The 22,032-nt window shown below is 36.2% G+C and overlaps 1 protein-coding gene across 3 annotated transcripts in view; it reads right to left on the bottom strand.

The window, feature by feature from the left end:
- LOC134539841 (protein MTO1 homolog, mitochondrial) overlaps positions 1 to 21,642 on the bottom strand; it is a 43,339-nt gene extending 21,697 nt beyond the window's left edge. Inside the window, exons 1-6 of one of the 3 annotated variants that reach the window (XM_063382143.1) lie at positions 20,987 to 21,642; positions 17,570 to 17,688; positions 15,108 to 15,315; positions 12,618 to 12,794; positions 11,552 to 11,664; positions 10,605 to 10,750 (exon numbers count right to left, since the gene is read on the bottom strand). In XM_063382143.1, the coding sequence (XP_063238213.1) occupies positions 10,605 to 10,750; positions 11,552 to 11,664; positions 12,618 to 12,794; positions 15,108 to 15,315; positions 17,570 to 17,688; positions 20,987 to 21,185 (962 nt within the window). In that variant the 5' untranslated portion in view covers positions 21,186 to 21,642. Of the gene's footprint in view, positions 1 to 10,604; positions 10,751 to 11,551; positions 11,665 to 12,617; positions 12,795 to 15,107; positions 15,316 to 17,569; positions 17,689 to 20,523; positions 20,616 to 20,986 lie in introns of those variants that run through there. The other 2 variants (XM_063382144.1, XM_063382145.1) reach the window with 2 other exon arrangements.
- Between the last annotated feature and the right edge of the window lie 390 nt (positions 21,643 to 22,032).

The raw sequence follows: 22,032 nt of genomic DNA, 5'->3' as shown, positions 1-22,032 counted from the left end.
CACAAAAAAAAAAACAAGACTTTCTTACCGATTATTCTTCTTCTTGATTCTTCACTTTGGGAATCCTGTTCAATTATTGAGCCAATGAACGCCCTAAAAAGTATGCATTGCCCATTTTTCACTTAATTCTTAGAAAGCTGGGAAAAACCGTTCAGTTTATTCTCCAAGGGAAATGTAAGGGTCAGAGAAAACACAGGGATGATTGTTTTTTTTTATAGTATATTTATTTCATATGAATGACATTTTCAAAACAAAAAATGAAAATAATAAAAATCTCATTTTAAATTTACAGGATGGTACTCGAAACAAAGATTCCAAGAACATTTATCAATGACCTAGTGTTGCGGGACTACATTAAGGCCGGAGTGAATTGCACCTTCATGCACTTGAAAGAGATGTTTCCTAAATTTTTCTGAACCCCATTCTGCGGAGGAGCCCCAGGTTGGAGGGCTTCACCAGCGTGGGGTCCCTCGCGAGGACAGAGCTGACGATGGTGCGCCTCCTGTTGCCGCGAGACCTCAGCCGCTCGTGGACGCGCTTCCACTCGCGCCGCTCCAGCGTCGCCACCGCCCACTCGGCGTGGTGGCGGACGAGCCACGCCAGGCGCCCGCCCTCCGGGGGGCAGCGTCCCAGGAGCGGGCTCAGCCCCGCCGTCGCGGCGAGCCCGGCCTCCCGCAGCAGCTGCAGGGTGAAGGGCGACCGCAGCTCGGGGTCCTGCCGGAGCGCCAGCCGCACGGCGCCGCGCCTCTCGCCCTGCACCTTGCGCAGCGCCAGCAGGTGGTTGGCGCGGTCCTTCTCTTCCTTCTCGGCCACGCGCCACCACACGTAGTCCTCCACTATCTGCCGGAGCAGGGCGGCCTCGTGCGACCAGGGCTTGCAGTCCCCTTCTTCAGCCATGCCCGCGGATCCTCAGCAGCTGAAACCTCAGTACCTCGTACCTGGAAGAAGAAGCACCCACCACAATTTACTGTAACAAGTATTGAATTGTTCACAAAAAATAAAATCACTTATAGGGATCTCAAAATGTATAGTTTTAAGTGAGAAATCCTTTAAGGGGTCAACCTACCTGGCCACACATTCAATGTGCAGAGCTTCAGGAGAAACCACGCAATTTTGAAAACTGTTCTGTTGAGGTGTCTGTTTATGAGAAGCATTTAGGAACACCCTAAGGATGATGGGTAGGTAGTTCTGTTTCCATATTTTGTTTTTAAACAGTTTTTTAAGAAAACTTAAAATGTATGTTTTCAGAAATGGTTATTACAGATTATTATATTGTAAAAGAGCACCATGAACTGTTTTGGTCAAATCAGTATTATGATACATTTAAGTTTCATATTTGTTTAATAATAAGCTATATTTATGAATAAACGAAGTTCTTAAAAAAAACAATAACCCAGAAATCTTCTGTTTTAAGAACAAAAATAAAAGTATAAATAAAATCTTGTCCCTAATAATCCGGCGTGGCTGGGGTCCCGAACATGCTGGATTAAAGACTTTCACTGTTCCTTGCACAGCACTGTTCATAAATGTAAAAAAAATCTTTTATATAGAGCTCAAAATTTATATTTTTAAGTCATAAACACTTAATCATGAAGTATTACTAAACAGGTAACTGGTACTGAGAGCCATCAGGATGATAGAATGCCAAGACAAAACACTTACTGTGTTCAATCCAGCCAGACCAACATTTCTACCCACGATCCAATGAATAACAGCCTCCATAGACACAGCATCCACTCGACTCCTTTCAAACTTTAAAATAAAAATTTTTTCACCGTTGCTGATTTGCTGTAATTTAAAATAATAATAGGTACCCACTGAAACTTGTTTATCATTTTTGAATGTAGGCCATAACCCATACAAAACCTTTATCATAACATTTTTTTTTTAATTGCTAAACGAACACTTTAGAGGCTGGACTCACTTATACACATCAGTGAAAACCAAAAAAATAAATTTTGGCGAATGGTACACCTACAGTTTAGTATAAATATATCAGTTTAAATATGTTGGTTTACAACATTGGTTATAATAAGTTATGTGGATGACTAAAAGATTCTTGAATATTTGTATGAAAAATTAATTTTTACACGTTTTTTTATTGAAGTAAACATGATAAATATCTAACATGAAAAGGTCCAAAACAACAAATTATCTCAAACATTTTTAATAAATTGCTTGTTGCTTAGTTAACAGATAGGGACAAAAAGGAATTGTGCCTATCAATGAAAATAAATGGTAATACAATTTTACTTGACTTACAAAAATTATCTAGAAATAAATATTTAAACAAAAAAAAAGATGAAAGAATTTTAGTTGAAAAAGTTGATTTACACAGTCAGATATGAAAATTAGAACATTTTTCAGGTTAATCAAAATAAACAATAATTTCTATTTCCCCAAGTCACAACAAGCAAGCCAGCCTTAAGGTCACAAGCAGTAGGTAATAAGTCCTAAATCATGTCGACATAAACTAAACCACTAAAGTTACACAATGTTAGTACTAACCAGGAAGCATTCAAATCAAAAACAATAATTTAATTTTAAAAGCTAAAAATTTATACACTGACATTTTCCCTCACAAGTACATTAAACAGAAAATAATGTAAACAACTACAGATGCAACCTCTATGAAAGATTAGAACTTGCAAAACACAAAGTTTGTACTCTGTGACATTTTTGAAATGGTAAGCAAAGAGAATTAATTACATTATGATAAAAAAAAGTTTACTACAAAGAAAAGAAGAACGAAAAATTATAGCAGTGTTATTTCAATTTAATAATTTCCACTTTTAACACAAAGTTATTAAAAAAAATATATATCCATGAAATCCATTTCAAGCACTTTAGCCAATCTTGTCGAGAAGAAAAATAAATTATCTGTTTACCACTTTTAACTTTAAGTTTTTGAAAACAAATACATCATCAACGTCAAAATGTTCATAAAAAAAACATTGTACACTTTTTGGTCTTCGAGAAACATCTACGTCGAGAGAATCAACAGGCCATCTTAACATCGGACTTGGATTTTGTTAAGTCCGAGCTTGCGGAACGCCAGGACGGTTTCCGGGTTCCTGAGGTAGGGGTCTTCCTCGACGAGGGCCCGGGCGATCTGGCGCCGCTCCTCATGGTTCGCCCTCAGCTTGCTGACGACGGCCGTCCACTCCCGGCGCTCCAGCAGCAGGGTCTCCCAGTTGGCCGTGCTGAGCACCAGCCGCGCCGCCGTCTCCGGGTCGCCCCGGGCCACCGCGCCCTCCAGCTGGGGGCTGGCCTCGACCGTCGCCTGCAGCCCGAGGCTCCCCAGCCGCGCCAGGTGGTGCTCCGCCCGGAGGCCCGGGTCCCTCCCCAGCACGAACCGCACCACGCCGCGCCGCTCCTCCTGCCGCCTCCTGAGCTTCAGCAGCGCCGCGTTGGTCTCCTTCTGCTCCCGCTCCAGCACGTCCCACCACACGTGGCACAGCACGGACTCCGGGGGCACGTCGCCGCCCTTCGCGCCGACGACCAGCCTGGGGCCCTCGCGCAAGTACCTCAGTCGAGCGCGACCGGCCCTGAGGGAGAGATCCGATCCCGAGACGTCCTGCTGCGATTCCGCGGCCATGACGACGGACCAGGGCGACTGAAAACCGACCAGTGGCCCGACGACGACGGTCATTCCCGAGCCGCAGCACCGCCAGGCTGACCCCAACGCAGTTTTCACCCGGCCCCCAAAACAACCTACGCAGCTACGCTTCAGGCAGCCTTGCTCTGGACCTAAAGACCTACTTTCTACTACTGGCCACGCACCCTTCCACTTGGGGCCAGATAGTAGCCAAATCTGGCTAAAAGCGATGCCTCACCCCGCCAAACTTGATCCAAAAATATTGTGGCGCACTAGTACGCAAATAATGTGCATACTTGCCTAAATTCATCAGCGTAGTAAGATCTTTTACATACGTAACTTAGAAGTTATAAAAGTTGTGGGCAATATTTTCGTTGTGATTTTTCAAAATTCAAGAGGTATATACGTATCCACAAGTTTGCACCCTCGGTGAACCATGGCTTTCTTCAAAGAACATTTAAATATTCATAATTTGAATTATTTATAAATCTTTCCACGTACGAGATAGTAAGTTCCGAGAGTCATGACGTCTTTGAAAAAAAAAATAGAAATTATTTTTTTATAAAACCTACTAATGTTCCTTTATGATTCCATAACATTTTTTTCAAAATTCTACAAGATTATGAAATATTTTGAATGTTGATCACCTAACTTAACCAGTCTTCTGCACAATTTTACAGCATTTTAAATGTTGCCGACTTAACATTATTAATCTTTCTCAGAATTTTACCCTTCATTTTAAAAAACATTTGTGCATATGTACAAATAAAAACCATTAAGAATTTAACAATTAGTAAAATTATTATTATTGCTGGGATATTTTTCCCTGCAAAAGTTGCTACTCTAGAAATTTCCTAAGATATGCCTTAAGATTGTCTTTCGAAACAACATAACTTCAGGAAAAGATATAGCCCATTTTGTCACAACCTGAAACAACCCACTGGAACATGTTTTATTAAAAAAAACATCTCCAACTAAAAGAGGATAATAAGGTAACAAACTTTTTGGATTATTATTTGCATGTAAATTTGAAAAATCTCATGGAAGAAAAATGTTTGTTGAAAAATTTGTTATTCAGTATTAAAATGATTTTTTGCACTTACCAGAATTATTTAATATCTCAAAAAGATTTTAAAATATAATTATATTTAGCATACTAAAAAATTTATTTTGAACAAACAGAAGAAAATGTAAACAAATAAGAAAGAGCTGCAAATAGAATGCAACCTCTATGATATATCTGTATACTTAATGCTTTGGACGTTTAATATACCTTATACACTATACTTCTTATAAAATTTTAACATACAAATAGTAGACCACTGATGTAAAATGTGATCAACATGTTTGTAACTTGTGACCACAATGAAGTTCACATTTAGGAAATCTATGATCACAAGTCAATATTTTATGTAGCTTCTTTGTTTTTTCCCCAAGTACATTTACAACATAAACTTAATCAACCAAAATCAGAGATAATGTGCACATCTCACTATTTTTACTTCAAACTGGAATTTAATCATCACTATTTAATTGTGAAGTCTTAACTTCAACAAATCCAGCGTAAAATATTACACAGAAAAATAAATTAGATTTACCTAGCTACAGCATACTTCAATGGAAGAATTGTCTGCAGGTGTTTAAAGTTTACTTTCCATAGTTTATCCATTACACTTATTATTTATTTTTCTATTACATTAATTAGTAATTCTTCAAAGAGTAGATTTAAAAAATTTATTTTGCAATAAAGAGAAGAAAAATTTAAATTATACCTTTTTCTGAATATCATGTTAATACAGATTATTGATTAGCGTTAAGTGTAAAAAACTAAACCTTTACAAATCAATGTATTTTAACAAAAATAATTTTGCAGTGATCAGGGTTCTATCCTAGACCCAACCACTACAAAAAATCATGCCGGGCATAAGGAAAGGGCTGGTCCCTATCTTTTAAGGGCATCCACAAGGACACACTATGTGCAGAGAATATGTGATCATACTAGAGCATGCAAACTGTAACAACTTCTAATTCATCTACCTATATATATACCAGAATTAACAGGTCACAAAAATAATTAACAAACACAAACATGAAATTATCAACAAGAATATGACCATTCTCAATTAAGGAGAATATAATAACACTACAGTAGAGTCCCGCTAATCCGAAAATCCATCTAATCCGAACAGGGCTAGGACAAAAAATTTTTTTTATAACATTTAAGAACTAAGAAAAGTAAAGAAAAACAATTTTTTTTACAAGTAATGTTGTAAGTTTATTAATATGTACATAAGAAACATAATTTATCTATTTCATTGTCTAACTGAAAAGTGAAAAGAGAAAAAAAAAAAAAAAAAAAAGAGGATTACGTACATAGTACTTCAATACATACTTATATGTACGTATTGAAAATTTTTGAATTTACTTACATACTATAGGTTTGTAAAAAGATTCACATAGAAAATTCCATTAACTACGATCACGTGGTCCAGGGCAGCAATTACATCAGCGCTAACAGGGGCAAAAACTATTATTTGCAGATATACAAAGGCATGCGGACGTTACACATTTAGAGTAAAACAGGGTTGACCCGATTCAACTCGACCACAAGTTGGCTCAAGAAAGCAAAGTTACACGATAATGAACACAAATACTGTGTGCAATATAATACCCGGTCGGTAATAAAAGTTATTCTGATTACATAATTTTCTTTAAGGCCAAGTGCGACCAACGCCCTCAACGAGCAACAAAAACAAAGAAAAATAAACAGACATTACTAGAATACAAAACATGGACTCGCTTACGAGACACAGCACTTACCTGGCATGACGATAGTTCAGACCAAACTCGCAGTGTCCATTACTCGCAACGGAGATCAATTTTAAACTAAAACCTTAAAATATATAAGACAGCCGTCGAACAAACGGTTCAAAGCAAACCGGCACGCTGACATTTACATTCGCTTTAAGCAACCGCCGTGCAACTCACACAAGGCTCAACATCGCACTGAAAAACCTGTCGCCAATCCAGGTCGCCGGTCTCGGAGCAAACTTTTATTTTCCCCCGATCGTCCATCGGGGTCTGACACTCGGACCAAAAAGGCTGGTGCAATCAAACCCCGCATCGAGAATGACTCTTCTGGACGACGACTAACAGGAGAAGACTGCAGGCACGTCATCCACAAAGAATTGATTGATTGATTTTTATTTCATTCAATAGACCATACTTTATAATGGTATAGAATATGTCATAAAAAAAAATACAAATAAACATTAAATACAAACACATAAACAGGTACAAGAACAGTATTAAAAACATACAAAATTAAAATAATAAAACAGCTGCACTTCCATGAATAAGCACCTATTTAGATATTATATATAAAAGAAAAGTAATACATAATTACAGTAAACAAAATTAAGTATAAATATCAACATTAGAACACAATCTAACCTATAAAACATAGTACAGTTCATCATAAACAATCATAAATAAAACTCACAAAAAAAAACAGTAAAAATGTTACGAAGCTACCTCCTGTTCATAATCATCTAAGAACTTTAATAAATACTGCTCTATCATCACGCACACACACACACAAACCAGAGGAAGAGGAGAGGGGGCATATGACACACAAAAAAAAAAAAAAAAGAAATGGAGGGGAGAAAAGGGATGAAGGTGGAAAGGAATAGCAACACCGGTCGGAAGGGAAATTGCCGCTCACGCATGGAGTTTGAAGCGGGGATGACGCTTCAATTTAAAAGCTACTACTGCACCGCGTAGTAGATAATTTATACGGAATATTTTATCAATTTTTTTTGGTTTCACGTATCTTCGACAATGAGGTAATGAGATTCACACAAGGAGAACTTGGGAAGTAGCCAGCCATAGCCTGTTGTAAGGACAGCCCAGCATTCGGCTGAGAGTCACTTTGTGTAAACTACAGTGTTAAGGGGTTATTTCCCATTCCAGGTATTTATTTTATTTTCACCTTTAACATGGTTACACTTGTAGACTTTAGTAGTTGTACTTCAACAATATGAAAAAAAAGTCAAATCGATGGTTGTTCCAATCGAGTGGAAGAGCTATAGATGCGGCGCAAGCGTACAATGAGCGTAACGGGACACAGCGTAACAGGACAATGTGCATTACGGGACACTTTTTCGTGCGATAATTAGCTGGCGCGATAATTAGCTGGCAAAGATGAATTTTGAACATTTTTGTGTAGTATGGATAAGAAGAACCAAAAGGTATAATAAACTGAAAATGTCTGGGTTTAAATGCAATGCTGGTGTATAGTTCGTGTTATGTTTCAAATTTCTTTCAGAAAAATTAAGTTAATTAAACTTTTAAAATCATAAAATTTCTGAGGATTTTAAAAGGCTAACTAAAATCAGATTTTTTCTGAAAGAAATTACACTGTATGACAAGGTTCCAGTTTTATATTCCACTTCATTCTCCTTATCGTTAATGCACAAAAATGTTAAAAATAAAAATGCAACTTTGCCAGCTAATTATAACTTTTACTTCGTGAATGTTTGGCTACTCAAAAAGTCTGGAACATACATATAAAATAATCAGCTGGAACAGGACATATTTGTTGGTTGGTCGACTTGGTCTTACGTATTGTGTTGATTTTTTTTTCTTCCTCAAAGCTTTTTTTTAACGGCTGTAAGGCATCGAAAGGATTTCAGTAACGTCTGCATGATTGTATGCTGATGAAAAAACACACAATGTCACTTTGTTTTATGTTTGATTGCGGTAAACATAACACACACATTAAAAGAGACAATACAAAATAACAGCAAACACAAGCAAAAATTCATTAAAATTTTTGACCACATGGTGGTCTTAATTAATCCGGAAGAACCATAAGCCATGTAACCAGCTTGTAGCCAGGAGGCAAGATGTCAGGACATATCCTGCCCTGAAATTACAAGAAATACTGGTTTTCTTTGTTTTTTGTATCTGCACTTAAAATATTGTGCACTGAAAAGAGCACAATATTTTTAATGCAGCCTGTATAAAACCAACATGTATAACTGGCTTGTAAAGTTGGCATTTCTTTTATAACTATTTTGATGAATTTTTCGTCAATGGTACAGCTTGAATGTTTTAATGATTGGGTTTAATTCTTGTTATGTGACAATGTGTTGTCTCTGTTTTCTCTTACTGTTGTTTTATCTAGGAATGTAAAATATAGTTTTGTCCAGGTTATTGTAAGTTCGAAATAATGTGATCTGCTTTATTAATCTTGGGCAAGATCAAACACATTACGTGAAAGGAGAAATACACTAAAAAATTAGGCAAAGCAATATAACTTAAAAAAATTATTATTAAAATTGACTTACCTGCTTTTGGTTTGAAAAAGCCAAAACCAAATTCTTGATGATTCGTCAAAATCACTTCAGTACAGGAGAGTGATAAAAAAAAAACACATTTCTTTTATATCATCATCTCAGGGAGCAAAACAAAATACTTGGAGAAAAATTTTGTCAGTGTGTAGGTCAGGAAAGTTTTTTTTTTCCATTTATTTAAAAATCTTATGTTATGTCAACTTGACTGGAACTATTAAGAAACTTTCATTCAATTAATGTTACCTACCAAAAAAAATAAATTAAAACAGAGTGCTGCTTGAAGAATGAACATACAAAGTTCAAATTCAGAGTTTGTAGATTTATTTCCAGAAATTCACAATTTGTCAATAACTGCATGCTACTTTTTTTTTATAAACTGATGATTACTTAAATGTTTTGTTAATCCCTATGCAAAAATTATGTTTAATGTCAAGACTGAAGACTGGTCGAATTTAAAAAAATGTTTTAAACACAAAATGTTTAAAATATGAAACTTACTACAGTACATGAGGAAATGTATGCCATTCTCTTGCATAAGTAAGTAAGTAAGTAAGTAAGTAAAAAAAAAAAAAAAGTGATCAAATAGCACTAAAAGAAAAAGTGAAAGTATCCTAAGAAAAAAAAATGAAAATTTAAATTATTTCAAAATACTCATTATTTGTAACTTTTATTTTGCTAATTAAATAACTGCTTTATAAAAAAAGGTAAAACACTCAAAATTTCATGGAATGGAAGTGCGAAAAAGAAACTTATAAAGGTGTCATTCGTTAAATTATTAGTATCTACAAACATCTGGTCAAACAATTCCCCGAATTTTTCTGGACCTTTTAATTAAATTTTTCTTACAATTTTTGTACACCATATGGTCTTTTTTTATATATACAATAAGAAAAATTGACTACAATATGAAATAGATCCACTATTTGCTGGAACATGCCAATTTTTGTGTTAGAAAGCTTAAATGTTTTCAGAGATTTTTTTCCACATGATTTAAGAGGACGATCTCCAACTATTTACCTAATTTACCTAATGTACGTCCATAAACTGAATTTAAGCATCAGGAGACAAGATGCAGGCCAGCAAAATAAAGATGGAAATCAAAGGTTTGCGACTTCTAGGACCATTACTGTTTATTTCATTACTTTTTTGTTTATTTATCACTTTTGCAACAAGTTCTTCAGTTTCATTATGCTTTTTTTTTATGATTTTTGTGACCACACGAAGCCAAGCAGAGAAGACTTTGGGACGGTAAAAGAACCTTGTACACTGTTTTGTCTTTGTAAAAGCTGCATTGTGATTGGTCAGTGAGGTCACGCCTGTTCCGCGCGTGGAAGACGCAGCTGTGCAGCCTCGTATTCCAACTGCTGTGCGGCCGTGCAAGGCAAAGGCCCAAGAAATAAAGGGTCAAAGGCAGCATGGAGGCAGTTTTGAGAACAGTTAATAGCTTTGATGCACATCCTGTATTATTTTGAAACTTTTTACTGCACAACCAAAATAATAATTAATTATATACAGTATATATAATGTGTTAACTTATATTCAAGAGTAATGCCCCATTTGAAAAAAAAAAAACACCATGTGTTCAAAATAAGTCAAATTTCTAATCATTCAAACAGTGGAATGATGTGCTTGCTTCGTAGCACTATTACCTGATTATTTTTGACTCGATGGACGGGCAGTAGCGCGGGCCGGTCACCTCTTCAGTCACGTGTCTGTTAACATGCAGGTTATCCAGAACTATTTGGTTGATGCTCTGGTCGGTGAACGTCAGGTGACAAACCATTTGGTCTTCAGGCTGAGGGCAGGGAAAAAAAAAAATTGATTTAAATATTTATGAAGTGACAGAAAATAAACACGTGTAAAAAAAATTGAACTAAAACAAAACGCTGCTGCATTTAACCTTGCACTGGTGGTATAATAATGGAACACGCAAGTGACTAATATCCTTGAAACATATATAGCTAATTTAAAACTGTTGAACTACACAAAAAAAAAGATTCTGCTGATCACTACATTGAATTTTTGTATGTCTTTTCGTGTCAAGCCCCTTCTGTTTGTAATAGTGTTATCGTAGACATGAAAAGGTCTTAGGTTGAAGAAAAAAAAATATTATACTTACTATGAATAAAACCAATTAAGGAACATATTTCAGTAGAATAAAATTATATAGTTCAAAAGGAAAAGAATTTTTTTTAACAAAACAAAAAAGCACAGCTGCCATGTTAGAACACTTCAATAACAGTAAAAATAAAATTTAAAAAAATAAAAAAATATTCAATAATTTGCTTTAGTGATAAAACTAATTACTACGTAATTAAGTACACAATAGGTTAAAAATTGTAACAAATTGCAAAAATAACTTTCAGAGAGTCTTACAGTTATCAGAATTTAAATTTTATTTGTTATTTCTCTTTCTCCCTCTATCTGCCATCAAGTGCCTCACACATGAGCATTGCATTTTGTTTTTCATTACACTCTGATGAGTCATTCCTTTGACATACTCTATCGGCTCTAAAGAAAGTTGACTTCAATAAAGACTTGGTATAATACGTGTGTTGCTTCAAAGGCACGGGCTTGTCAACTAAAGCCGACTCACCTTAATCCAGACTTCGTCGTTGAGGAACGAGAAAGGCATCGGCGGGTTGTCGCCCTTGTGCACTTCGCACACGCTGAAGTCCACTGTATCCGCGGCGATCCGAGGTGGCGTGCCTGCGAAACAGCAACGAAGAAATCTACTCCATGTCTTCTCGAGAAATTAATACCCAAACATGTGCGCCGAGAACATTGCCCCACATGAGAGCACACAGAAGTTTATACCTACATAGCTCTGCAACTCACTCGATTTTGAATGTAGCCAAGATTTTGTTACTAAAGTTTCACTATTTCAATAAAAGGTGCCTATCACTTATGTGAGTATACAAAAAGTGTGAATTTTTAAAACAGGTTTAGTAAATAATAATCACCCGACTTCGACAATCTTGCCACCATATGCAGGAATTTTTGGAAATTGCTGGGATTAATTTTAATGGATGGCATGGAATGGTAAAATCTGCATACAAATTTGAATTTTAAATGCATTTTTATGCCACTCATATGTTGAACGGTTGCACAATCGCAATGCAGGGGGAACTATGTACCTTTACAAACATATACGTATGCAGGTATCACAAGGTACAACAAAAAGTTTGTTTGACTACAAAAAATGTTTCCCAAGTAGAAAACAAAGATAGTGTAGTGACATACATTTTCTAACTGTATTCTGAATTACTAGCACCAGTATTACCCTAGTTTCATTTTTCAAGCAGAAACAAAACGCAAAACTGTAACTAAAAAAATATGTCGAAAATTCGTTAATTTAGAATTCTCACGAGTTGTGTTTCAGTTACTGAATTAAATACCGTACATCCCTGTTAAAAAAAAAAAAATCTCAAAGTTCTTAGAAATATAAGGAAACTTTACCAAAAAAAAGGGTAAAATTGTATGCTATTATGCACGAAAGTTTATTGAGTGTGAATTTCTCAAGTGTCAACCCCACTCTCTTTTGAAAAGTAGGTTTTTTTTTTTGAAGAGTACTTGTTCGTTGGACAAGAAGAAAGGCAGAACTAAATCAGTGTGTTCCCCTCTGGTTGTAAGAGGAAGGGCCGTCTGCGGCCCGGACCTGCCTGTTTTCAAGCGGCCCATCCGGAAGCCCAGGCTCCCCAGGGTGTTCGCGAGGCCGACGGCCGGGGCATCCCCCATCCTCCCCGCCGGCCGCACCTCCAGCCCGATGTTGATCTGGCCGTTCAGGAAGGTGCCGGTTGTCAGGACAACAGCCTTCCCCCTGACCCGGGCGCCGTTCTCTGGAAGCCGCACCGTCAAGAAACTCACCGAGGCACCATCGCAGACGCCCCTGGTCATCATTTCAGGGTCCCCTCACTTTCACTTAAGGGGCCCGCCTCGTCAGGGGTGTACGTGTGTCAGTGAGGCGGGACGATAAGCGCGACGCTCACATCTGCTTCTAGCGCGGTGTCGCCTCTGGACTGGCGCACAGTCTTCTCGCCGTACACAGGATAACTGTGAAATTTGAGCGGTGACCGTAACGTTATATGGCTGAGAAATGATGATTAAGGTGTACATAATGCAAGTCCCTCAAGTGCTTTCAAGAATATGTACTGGTTGTTTTACGCCTAAAAATTACTCTGAAAACATGCGTTTTAGCCATCTTAACTCTTCTAAAACTACAGTTTAAAAACATAAACCGAAATCAAAAGTACTTTTCGGCCCTCGGCGAACTCTTAAATGCTTTTCGTAAGCAGACCCCACTCGGATACCTAGAGTAGTTATCAAATCGCATTGTTTTTCCTGAAGCTCTGCACACCGTATGTGTGTCCGGGTAGGCGGACCCCTTAAGACCACCTCCCCAAGTTTTTCCAGTCCAAACCAAAAAAAAAAAAAAAAAAAAAAAAAAAAAATTAAATTTCTTGACTAATCAATTCATCTTGCAAGTTAAAGTGCATACATTAAACTGGCCATAGGCCATAGAATTTTTACCCACAAAATAAACAGTTCGGCCTGTCATCGTTTCCACCAATGCTATGCACCCAATGCTGCCAAGTCTGTCAAATAAAACCAAAATATTTGATCAAACTATAAATCAATACAGTATTTATCATGACCAGGTGAATGACAATTAACTTTTTTAAATACGCAGTTGAATCATTTGTTAAGAAACCAGTTGGGGTTATCAACTACACATGAATTTGTGATTAAAATACAGACTGGTTTTTTTTTAAAGGCATTACAGGAACACACTAGTATCCAAAATCAACAATTAAGTTTGGTAGTTAACATTCGGTCAATTTCCATGTGTTATTCATGTTTCGAAGATATTGAACCTGCATTTACGTTTCTTACAATGAAATATCTACTCACATAGCCACAGTGGTCATTACAAAAAAAAAATTGTGCATGGCCACCACACAAATTAGAAATTAAAACTTTACAGAATGTATGCTGGTATGCCAGTGAACAAGACGATTATATGGTGAATTGCGATAAAACCGAAATAACACAGAAAAACTTCTTAATACACCACATGTAAGTTAATACACTACAAAGAATTTAAATAAAAACTAGACTATAATGACAAATATGTAATCTTTTAAATACTAAATTCATTGAAAATATTTTTTTTTAAAATGACGTTAGTACCACAATTAAAAAAAATTAAAAAATTAACTTTTTTTTTTTTAAACTTGTAACTGTTACTATTTACATGTTTTTAAATTACGACCTAAGAAACATTTTTCAAACACAGAAATACTTAACAAACTTATTTTATTTGTTCTGAAAAGTTAAGACATGCTTCATTTAAATCATTGGCAGGGACTATGGACAGGAAGAGGGAGCTTGTTCTGGGTGCAGGGTTAGAGGAGAAGACAAGATGGGCTGACATTTTTGCTTAGGACTAAAAAAAAAAATTGAAATAAAAAGGCAGGCAGAACAGAATTACACAATATCATCTTAAATTTTGATTTTAATTATTATCAATAATCAATTTTTTTATGGTGATCTTTATTATTCGCGTAGAGGCCGTGAATAAAAGTACACAAAAAGTGGCTAAGTACACAGTGTTTGATAAAATTTAGTTTAAAACATTACTCATAAAATGGGAAACTTAACTTTGCCTGGTTAATTAACTAATGTCTTCTAGGGTTTAGGGTGATGGGAGGGCTCATCACTATTTTCACCCCGGGGAGAAGGAAGGCCTATTTATTTATGTGTCGGTCATAGTTTACCAGAAATAAACCTGAAACGATGTGGGATGAATAATACTTTTTTTTTTTCAGTCGACACCCTACACCCCTCTGTCCCATGGAGGTTTAGACATCCCTGTACCAGCTCTACCGCTACCACCCCCTCCCCTCCAATGTTTTTTTTGAAATCTTAAAGATGTTATTTTATTGTTTAGCGAATGTACGTGTGGAATGTGCGAGCAGCATACTGAAAGGGGATTGGTTCCAGTTGTTTCGTCTTTCGGACAATATAAAAAAAAAACTTAAACGAAAAAGGGAAGAACATCTTTTTGTTTTATTTTCGTATGTAACGAACTGTTACAGGGGGTGGGAGGGCTCATCACTAGACCGGCCCCTAGTGCTCGGCCCGGAGCTCACCCAGGACGACGCCGCGGCACTGGCGCAGCGCGCCGGGGTCGGCCGGGGACGAGACGTCCGCGGTGAGGAGGTCCTCGACCGGGGCGACCATCACCTCCAGGTTGGGCGTCCCCTCGAACAGCTGCAGCTGCAGGTGCCTCTTGTACAGCTGCCGGTCGATCTGCGCCCGGGGGCCCCACACGGCGGGGCCTTTCCTCCGGTTCAGCACCTGCGGCCCCTCACCATCAGCAACAACCAAGGGTTGAAAGAAAGACAGAAGGAAGGAAGGAGAAGGGAAAAAAAAAGAAAAAGAAGAAATGGATGAAAGAGGGAAAGAAAGAAACAACAACCAAGGGTTGAAAGAAAGACAGAAAGAAGGAAGAAGGGAAAAAAGAAAAAGAAACGGATGAAAGAGGGAAAGAAAGAAACAACAACCAAGGGTTGAAAGAAAGACAGAAAGAAGGAAGGAGAAGGAAAAAAAGAAAAAAGAAATTAATGAAATAAGGGAAAAAAACATGTTTATAAAAAACTCAGTTGGTTTAAACAAGGTTTGTTTGATTCAATTAAAACAGGGTTTATTTATTACTTTTGTTATTGAAACTAAATTAAATATACATATCTTATTCAAAAAGATGAATGAATTTAGACACCATTCCAAACTCACAGCAACAATAATAAATTTACTTTTCGTTAAAAAAAAAATCTTTCTTATATGCAAAATGTTATAAAGTTAGCCAAGTTCAGTCACAAAAATATTAGTCCAATTTTCTACTGATATTTCTAATATAAAGGATTTTTCAAAAATACTTTGCTAAAAATAAATAAATAAAAATAACTGTGACAGTAGTATAATTGTTAAAAATATTTAAAACACATTTTTACATTTGGCCCTCAACACATTTCTTGAATCCCTCTTAAATTCTTCAAATGAAAGCCATAACAACAACCCTTTCTGCCACTCATGTTGACCCAGAAAAGTTATAACATCAAAGAGCTTAAGTCAAGCAAATATGCACATCTGACTGGGACTTGACCACAGAAAGAGTATTTACCCACACAAGGACTCTCCATAAAAGACGTACGTTCCAAAACAATGGGGATTTAAAAAAAATATTTGGGATTTCCCACAGAATGGGAATTCATTTTTTTTTAATTTCAGAAGTATTTTGGTATGGTTTACAACTTACCCAGATAATTTAAATAATATCTTGATTAGTATATTTATTTTGTTCCTGTATGCTTAAATCACAAGAAACATTAATGAACACATTTTTGTTGTTATTTGTGAGTAAACGTACCTTTCATTAAAAAATAATGTAATTAGTCTATTTAAAGAAAACATTATTAAAAGTTATATTTAATTTTAGGTGTATTATGGAAATTTATGAGTGTATTTTTTACAATTTGCACGCACCATGCAAGAAAATTTTCACTGGAAAATGGCGGACCCCAATGTGTGAACATAAACCCATATATTGTCACTTTTGCCTGTATACTCTCTTACTACTTAAAGTAATATTAAATTAACTATGTTTGTTAGGAAATTAATTTCCATGAATTCACATGAGTAAAAAGAAAAAGATAACTTTATAATAGTACAACTACTTTAACATTTAATAATTTATACTCATCTCACATGAGCAGAAACAATATATTATTAATTTTTTAATGAATTTTAACCAAGGATATAGTATTTTTTTCAATTCTTTTTCATTTTTATCAGAGACATTTAATTACATAGTTTAACCTTTCTGCTCTGCAAATAGATAGTCAATGTAGCTGCTCCGGTAGCGAATTAGGCTATAGCCGTGGGTGCGGAAATATGTGTGAGTTGGGTTCAGAAATTTAGTGATTGATACTGAATACTGATCCATATAATTAAATAAAAAATTATTAATTGTGAAATTAATGAAATTTTGTTTATTATCTATTTTAAGTGTATTTATATATGTGAGGTTATGTTCATGTATGTTTAATTTATTTGCATTATTAATTATTATGTTATTAGTTAAAAATAATTGAAATTAATAAATTAGGATAAACATTCAGCATATTTACTAATTTTAATTATTAATTAAAATTTATCTTGATTATTTTACTAACTTAAATAATTAATTTTATACACATATTTAAATTATTATTGAATACTGAGTATTTAATTGATTTTGGTTCCAATAAATTTAAAAATAGTTCAGTGTCTTAAATCAACAAGAAGTATAACTTCTAGCATGCTTACATCATATGTTCACACACTTTTTTTTAAATAATAACCACCTGGTTTAACTTTTGTGGTTTAAATCGCCTAACCCCGGCGGCAACTCTCTCTCTCTCTCTCTCACACACACAATAACTGAAAGGTACATGTAATGTCGAAACTACTTTTTAGCATGCTAGAAGTTATACTTCTTTTTGATTTAAGACACTGAACTATTTTTAAATTTATTGGAACCAAAATCAAACCGTAGTTAACTAACTCTACACACCTTGTATTGCACCCCAGCCATGTCACATATTCTTCCGCACACGCCATCAAGAGCATCAATCTCCCTCATCAAATGACCTTTCCCGATTCCTCCGAATGACGGATTGCATGACATCTCACCTAGAAATACAGAACAAGTGCAGTATTTGACCTTGCCAATCACTTCATAAAATAACTCAAGAGCTTCAGTGATGTTCTAGTACCTACCCGTAATACACAAACACTTTCATCACAATTTGACCAAGTAGGTTTAGTCATGGTTAATGACTGCATCTAGTTTAAAATTTTTGATTTGAGAGAAATCCAGAAGATAATCCGAAATGCAAACATATGAAAAATGTAAAAAAAATGTAATAAATATTTCCTTACCCCATCTGACCTTAGGATACACCCGTGAACTCTTCCTTTAATTTTCGTGGAAATAATTCTGGGCTAAGATCAAATGGAGTGAAGTGGATTACTTGAAAGGCAGGTTATGGAGTGGGTGCATGTTATGAAGTTGAAGTCACTCTGGTTTGCAATTGGTTAGCAAAACAAATCATATTTGTATAAAGTCTAATGGTAGTGGTTTTAATAGCTTGAAAGGAACTTGCTAGGAGGAATAATTATTTATGATAACAATAAATATTTACTTCCTTTCCTTTTTTTATAATTATTCTGTAAAACAGCAAAAGTTTAATTCTATAATTTTACTACATGAGACAGAAATATTTTTCAGTAGCATGAATATAGAATATGTTGTTCACCTTGTTGAATATATTAAACAAGAAGTTCGTATAGTTGTGAGCGGTTGTCAGTTGTTGACGAGGTGAGTTATTTAATGTTTCTTTGCATTTAGTAGCATTGGATATTGTTTGATTTCAATAATATATGTTTCCGAAGTTAGATTTTCACACGTGTTGCAGATTCTTTCAACATAGAAAAGTTTGTTGGGTTCGTCAGTTACATTAATAAAATGTATTTAATACATAATGAATATGGAATTAATTAAGCTGAACTAACCTGCCTAACAATTCAAATTTTTAAAAATTATTTTTAATGTTGCTAACCTTACCTAACCAAAGTTACACAAATAGTTCACATTAACTTAACCAACCATTAAAACCATATATTATAGCAATGCCATTTTACAAAATGATTAGACAATATGTGAATAAGTAAAATAATATTATAATATTTTTTAAAACACTAAAAAACACACCATTTTGTAAGTATAAAATAAATTTAAGTAATTTGCTCAAGTCAACAGAATGAAATACAACTCTGTATAATGTAGGTAATTGTTTTAATAAACTTAAAATAAGAATCAAGTACTAAAAAGAAAAAAATTTAATGGAAACAAATTTTACACCCTGACCTAGCCTCTTGCATCAGAAACACTCCAAATAGAAAGAGAACCATTTTTGAAATTTTATTAATTTTGATGGTTGACAACCTCATAGATACACAAAAAGCATTGTTATTGCCCATAGCTTTAAAGTAGTGGCCGTTTGCCCATAGCTCGAAAGTAAAGTTCTAGTCATGAAATTATTGTATTGTCATCCAAATTACATAAAGTTGCAAAGTTTCAAATCGATACAATTAGAGTATGTTAAAAATTACTATCAAGATTTGATTACATAGTTACAAGTGAAGCTAATAAAAATGTTAAAAAATAAGTATTTATAGATCTATGTAGAAAACGTAGCCAACAAAACCTGTTAACTAAAATTCTGTCATGCAGTTTCACAGAATGGTTAGAAAAATGTCCTAAAGAAAAAAATTTATGAATTTTTGGATTTTAATTTGCTTTCTCATCGGACACACTCCTCTCCACGATTTTTATCCTTCGTTGTAACCAAAAATGTTTTGCAATCCAAGTGGGAACGAGGGTGTGTGAACAAGGCAAAGATTGCACACACCCCCTCCCAACCTCTTACTTCCAAGCCTCTGACATCCTAATCTAGTCATACAAATTTACAGTATTAATTCATTCAGGAAGGCCGCTGCAATTGGACACAAACCCGGTGGCAAGAATTTCACTCTCTACTCTCTCACTCGTCTCCTTAATTGAGCTACACACCTTATCCAACAAATTCCACTCCCTTATCGTTTTCACTACCATCTAGATTTTTTCTCCCTTTCCGTTCTCCTTCTCTCCCCAACAGTCTTGCTTGAGTTATCCCTTCTGCTTCTAAGTTTTCCCCTCGCAACTCTTTTTCCCAGTTCTCCCCACCATCCCACCCCTACCAACATTTCATGTACCCTAAACTAGCCTCTCCCACCCCAATTCCTTCATCAGATAATGGGGGGCTAATAAAATAATCTGCCTTTGCATTTCTACCCATTCGCCTCCACTTTCACCTAACCCACCCAGCTGCTTGCCTCTGCACCCCCTCCGGTTCCCTCCCCGATACTTCTGTGTATGGGTCCCATACTGCTGCAGCATGGGGCGCACCATGGTGTTACAGGCCTTTTCTTTTATACAGCTGCTGGGCCCCCCTAGCACCCACCCCAGCATGCCCAATGCCCGCCTGCTCTTGACCCCTTCTCCACTTGCTCTGCCCGCACCAGGTTTGCTTGCTGCACTATCCCTACATATTTGTAGCTTATGGCGCCACCTATCATCAGTGATCCTCTTATCCACTTTATTTCTTAGTAAATCTTACCACCTTTTTTTCTGTCCGTGTTTATCCTGATTCCTTTATTCCCACTCTTACAGTAAATTCAAGTCTTCTTGTAATCCTGACTCCTCTGCATCTCCATATATTACTTATATCATCCGCCTAGAGTCTCCTGAACCCTTTACTGCCCTCCTTTATATTATTCACCACGATGGTTAACAGCAGTGGGCCAAGCATACTGCCTGCGGCACCCGTCATGTGACACATTCCTCCTCAGACAGGTCATTTTTCACCCTTACCCGGCATGTTGTATTTTTAAGGATTTCATCAATCCACTCCACCAATTTCTTACCTTAATCAGGTACTTCGTTGAATATTTTTTCACAAATTATAAAACCAGGGGCGTAGCCAGCGGGGGGGTTTTAGGGGTTCAACCCCCCCCCCCCCCCCCCTTAGCTACAAAAATCTTTAATTATTTTCTTATTCATCACTGAAACAAATTTCATATTAAAATTAATAAAATTTTTACCATTACATTATTTAAATTTAAGTACCGAAAACTGCTAAAATAGCACTATTTTACACCTTAAAATCCAAATTTTCCCGGACCCCCCACTTTAATACGGGGAGGGGCCATGCTTCTTAACACCCCCCATACACAAATCCTGGCTACGCCACTGTATAAAACAGGAATCTATCTGCCTGCCCATTATCCACCCACTGTACAAAATCCTCCAGTAAGCCCGCCAGCTGCATTTCACACGAATAGCATCTCTTCGAAAACAAATCTCTGTTACGAAAAGTTACACACTTACCAACCGTTTCTTTTTTGTGAGTGACCAGCAAGGTGCGACAACCCATTCTGGCGGCTGCAGAGCATGCCTCCGTCCCAGCATGTCCGCCACCGACTACTATCACGTCGTACTCCGTGGGATGTAAACCCACGCTACTAAAGTACCTATAGCACTTCAGGCATGAGTTTAGCCTCACGCCCAAACGTCTAAGCGATCCCATTCACTCAAATTCAAAGTAGTATCACTATCTACACAGTAAAGATAATTAGTTGTTAAGGCAAAACTCGTGTCAATGACATAACCTCACTAAATAAATCATCATATAGTATTATTAGAAAAGAAAAAGTAGTTTATCATTTAAAATATATTGACAACAAAGTAGCAGAACACTACCAATTCACCCCTAGTAAAGTTACTCCCTGAGACCTGAGCCATGCTTGAAGTATCCGTGTAGTTTGTTACGGTGTCATACTGAAAATAACTGTTTAAAGATACATGGACACAGGGACAGTTATGATAGGTACACCAAATATTGGAATAAAACAATATTGGAAACTCCGGCCTTTTAATTTGGCGAACGCTAGAGACACCCGACTGCAATTATCCTAGCGGCTCAACCTGAAGAATGCCCGCGAAATTCAAATTCACTTGTATTAATTGCAATGGATGATCTCGAAACAGATTTTTTCTCGTCGTTTGAAATCTTGTTGATGTAATTTATCAATTTACATTGAATATATTTTTACGAAAACAGTTTAATAATAATTGAAACAAGTTTCCGTAATCTACAAAAATATATTGATTTAATGATCATGAAATATTTAACTTTAAAATTTTCGGAGCGCACCCCTAGCCCAGCAGGAATGCGTCAGGCGAGCGCCTCGGGCGTGAACCCAATAGACTCAAATAAACTTAAGGGCACGAAACCCCGGGGGCTCGACCGCATAAAACAATTAAGGGACAAGACACTAGGACACAATTATTAATTCACAGGCATTAAACAAGTGCATCATAGTCACTCCGTGTGAGCACTGCACGCACGGAGCAGACAACGAACCTCATTAACA

Source organism: Bacillus rossius, chromosome 16, assembly GCF_032445375.1.
Source record: "Bacillus rossius redtenbacheri isolate Brsri chromosome 16, Brsri_v3, whole genome shotgun sequence".
Classification (NCBI taxonomy): domain Eukaryota; kingdom Metazoa; phylum Arthropoda; class Insecta; order Phasmatodea; family Bacillidae; genus Bacillus; species Bacillus rossius.
This window is presented reverse-complemented; position numbering and strand designations above follow the sequence as displayed.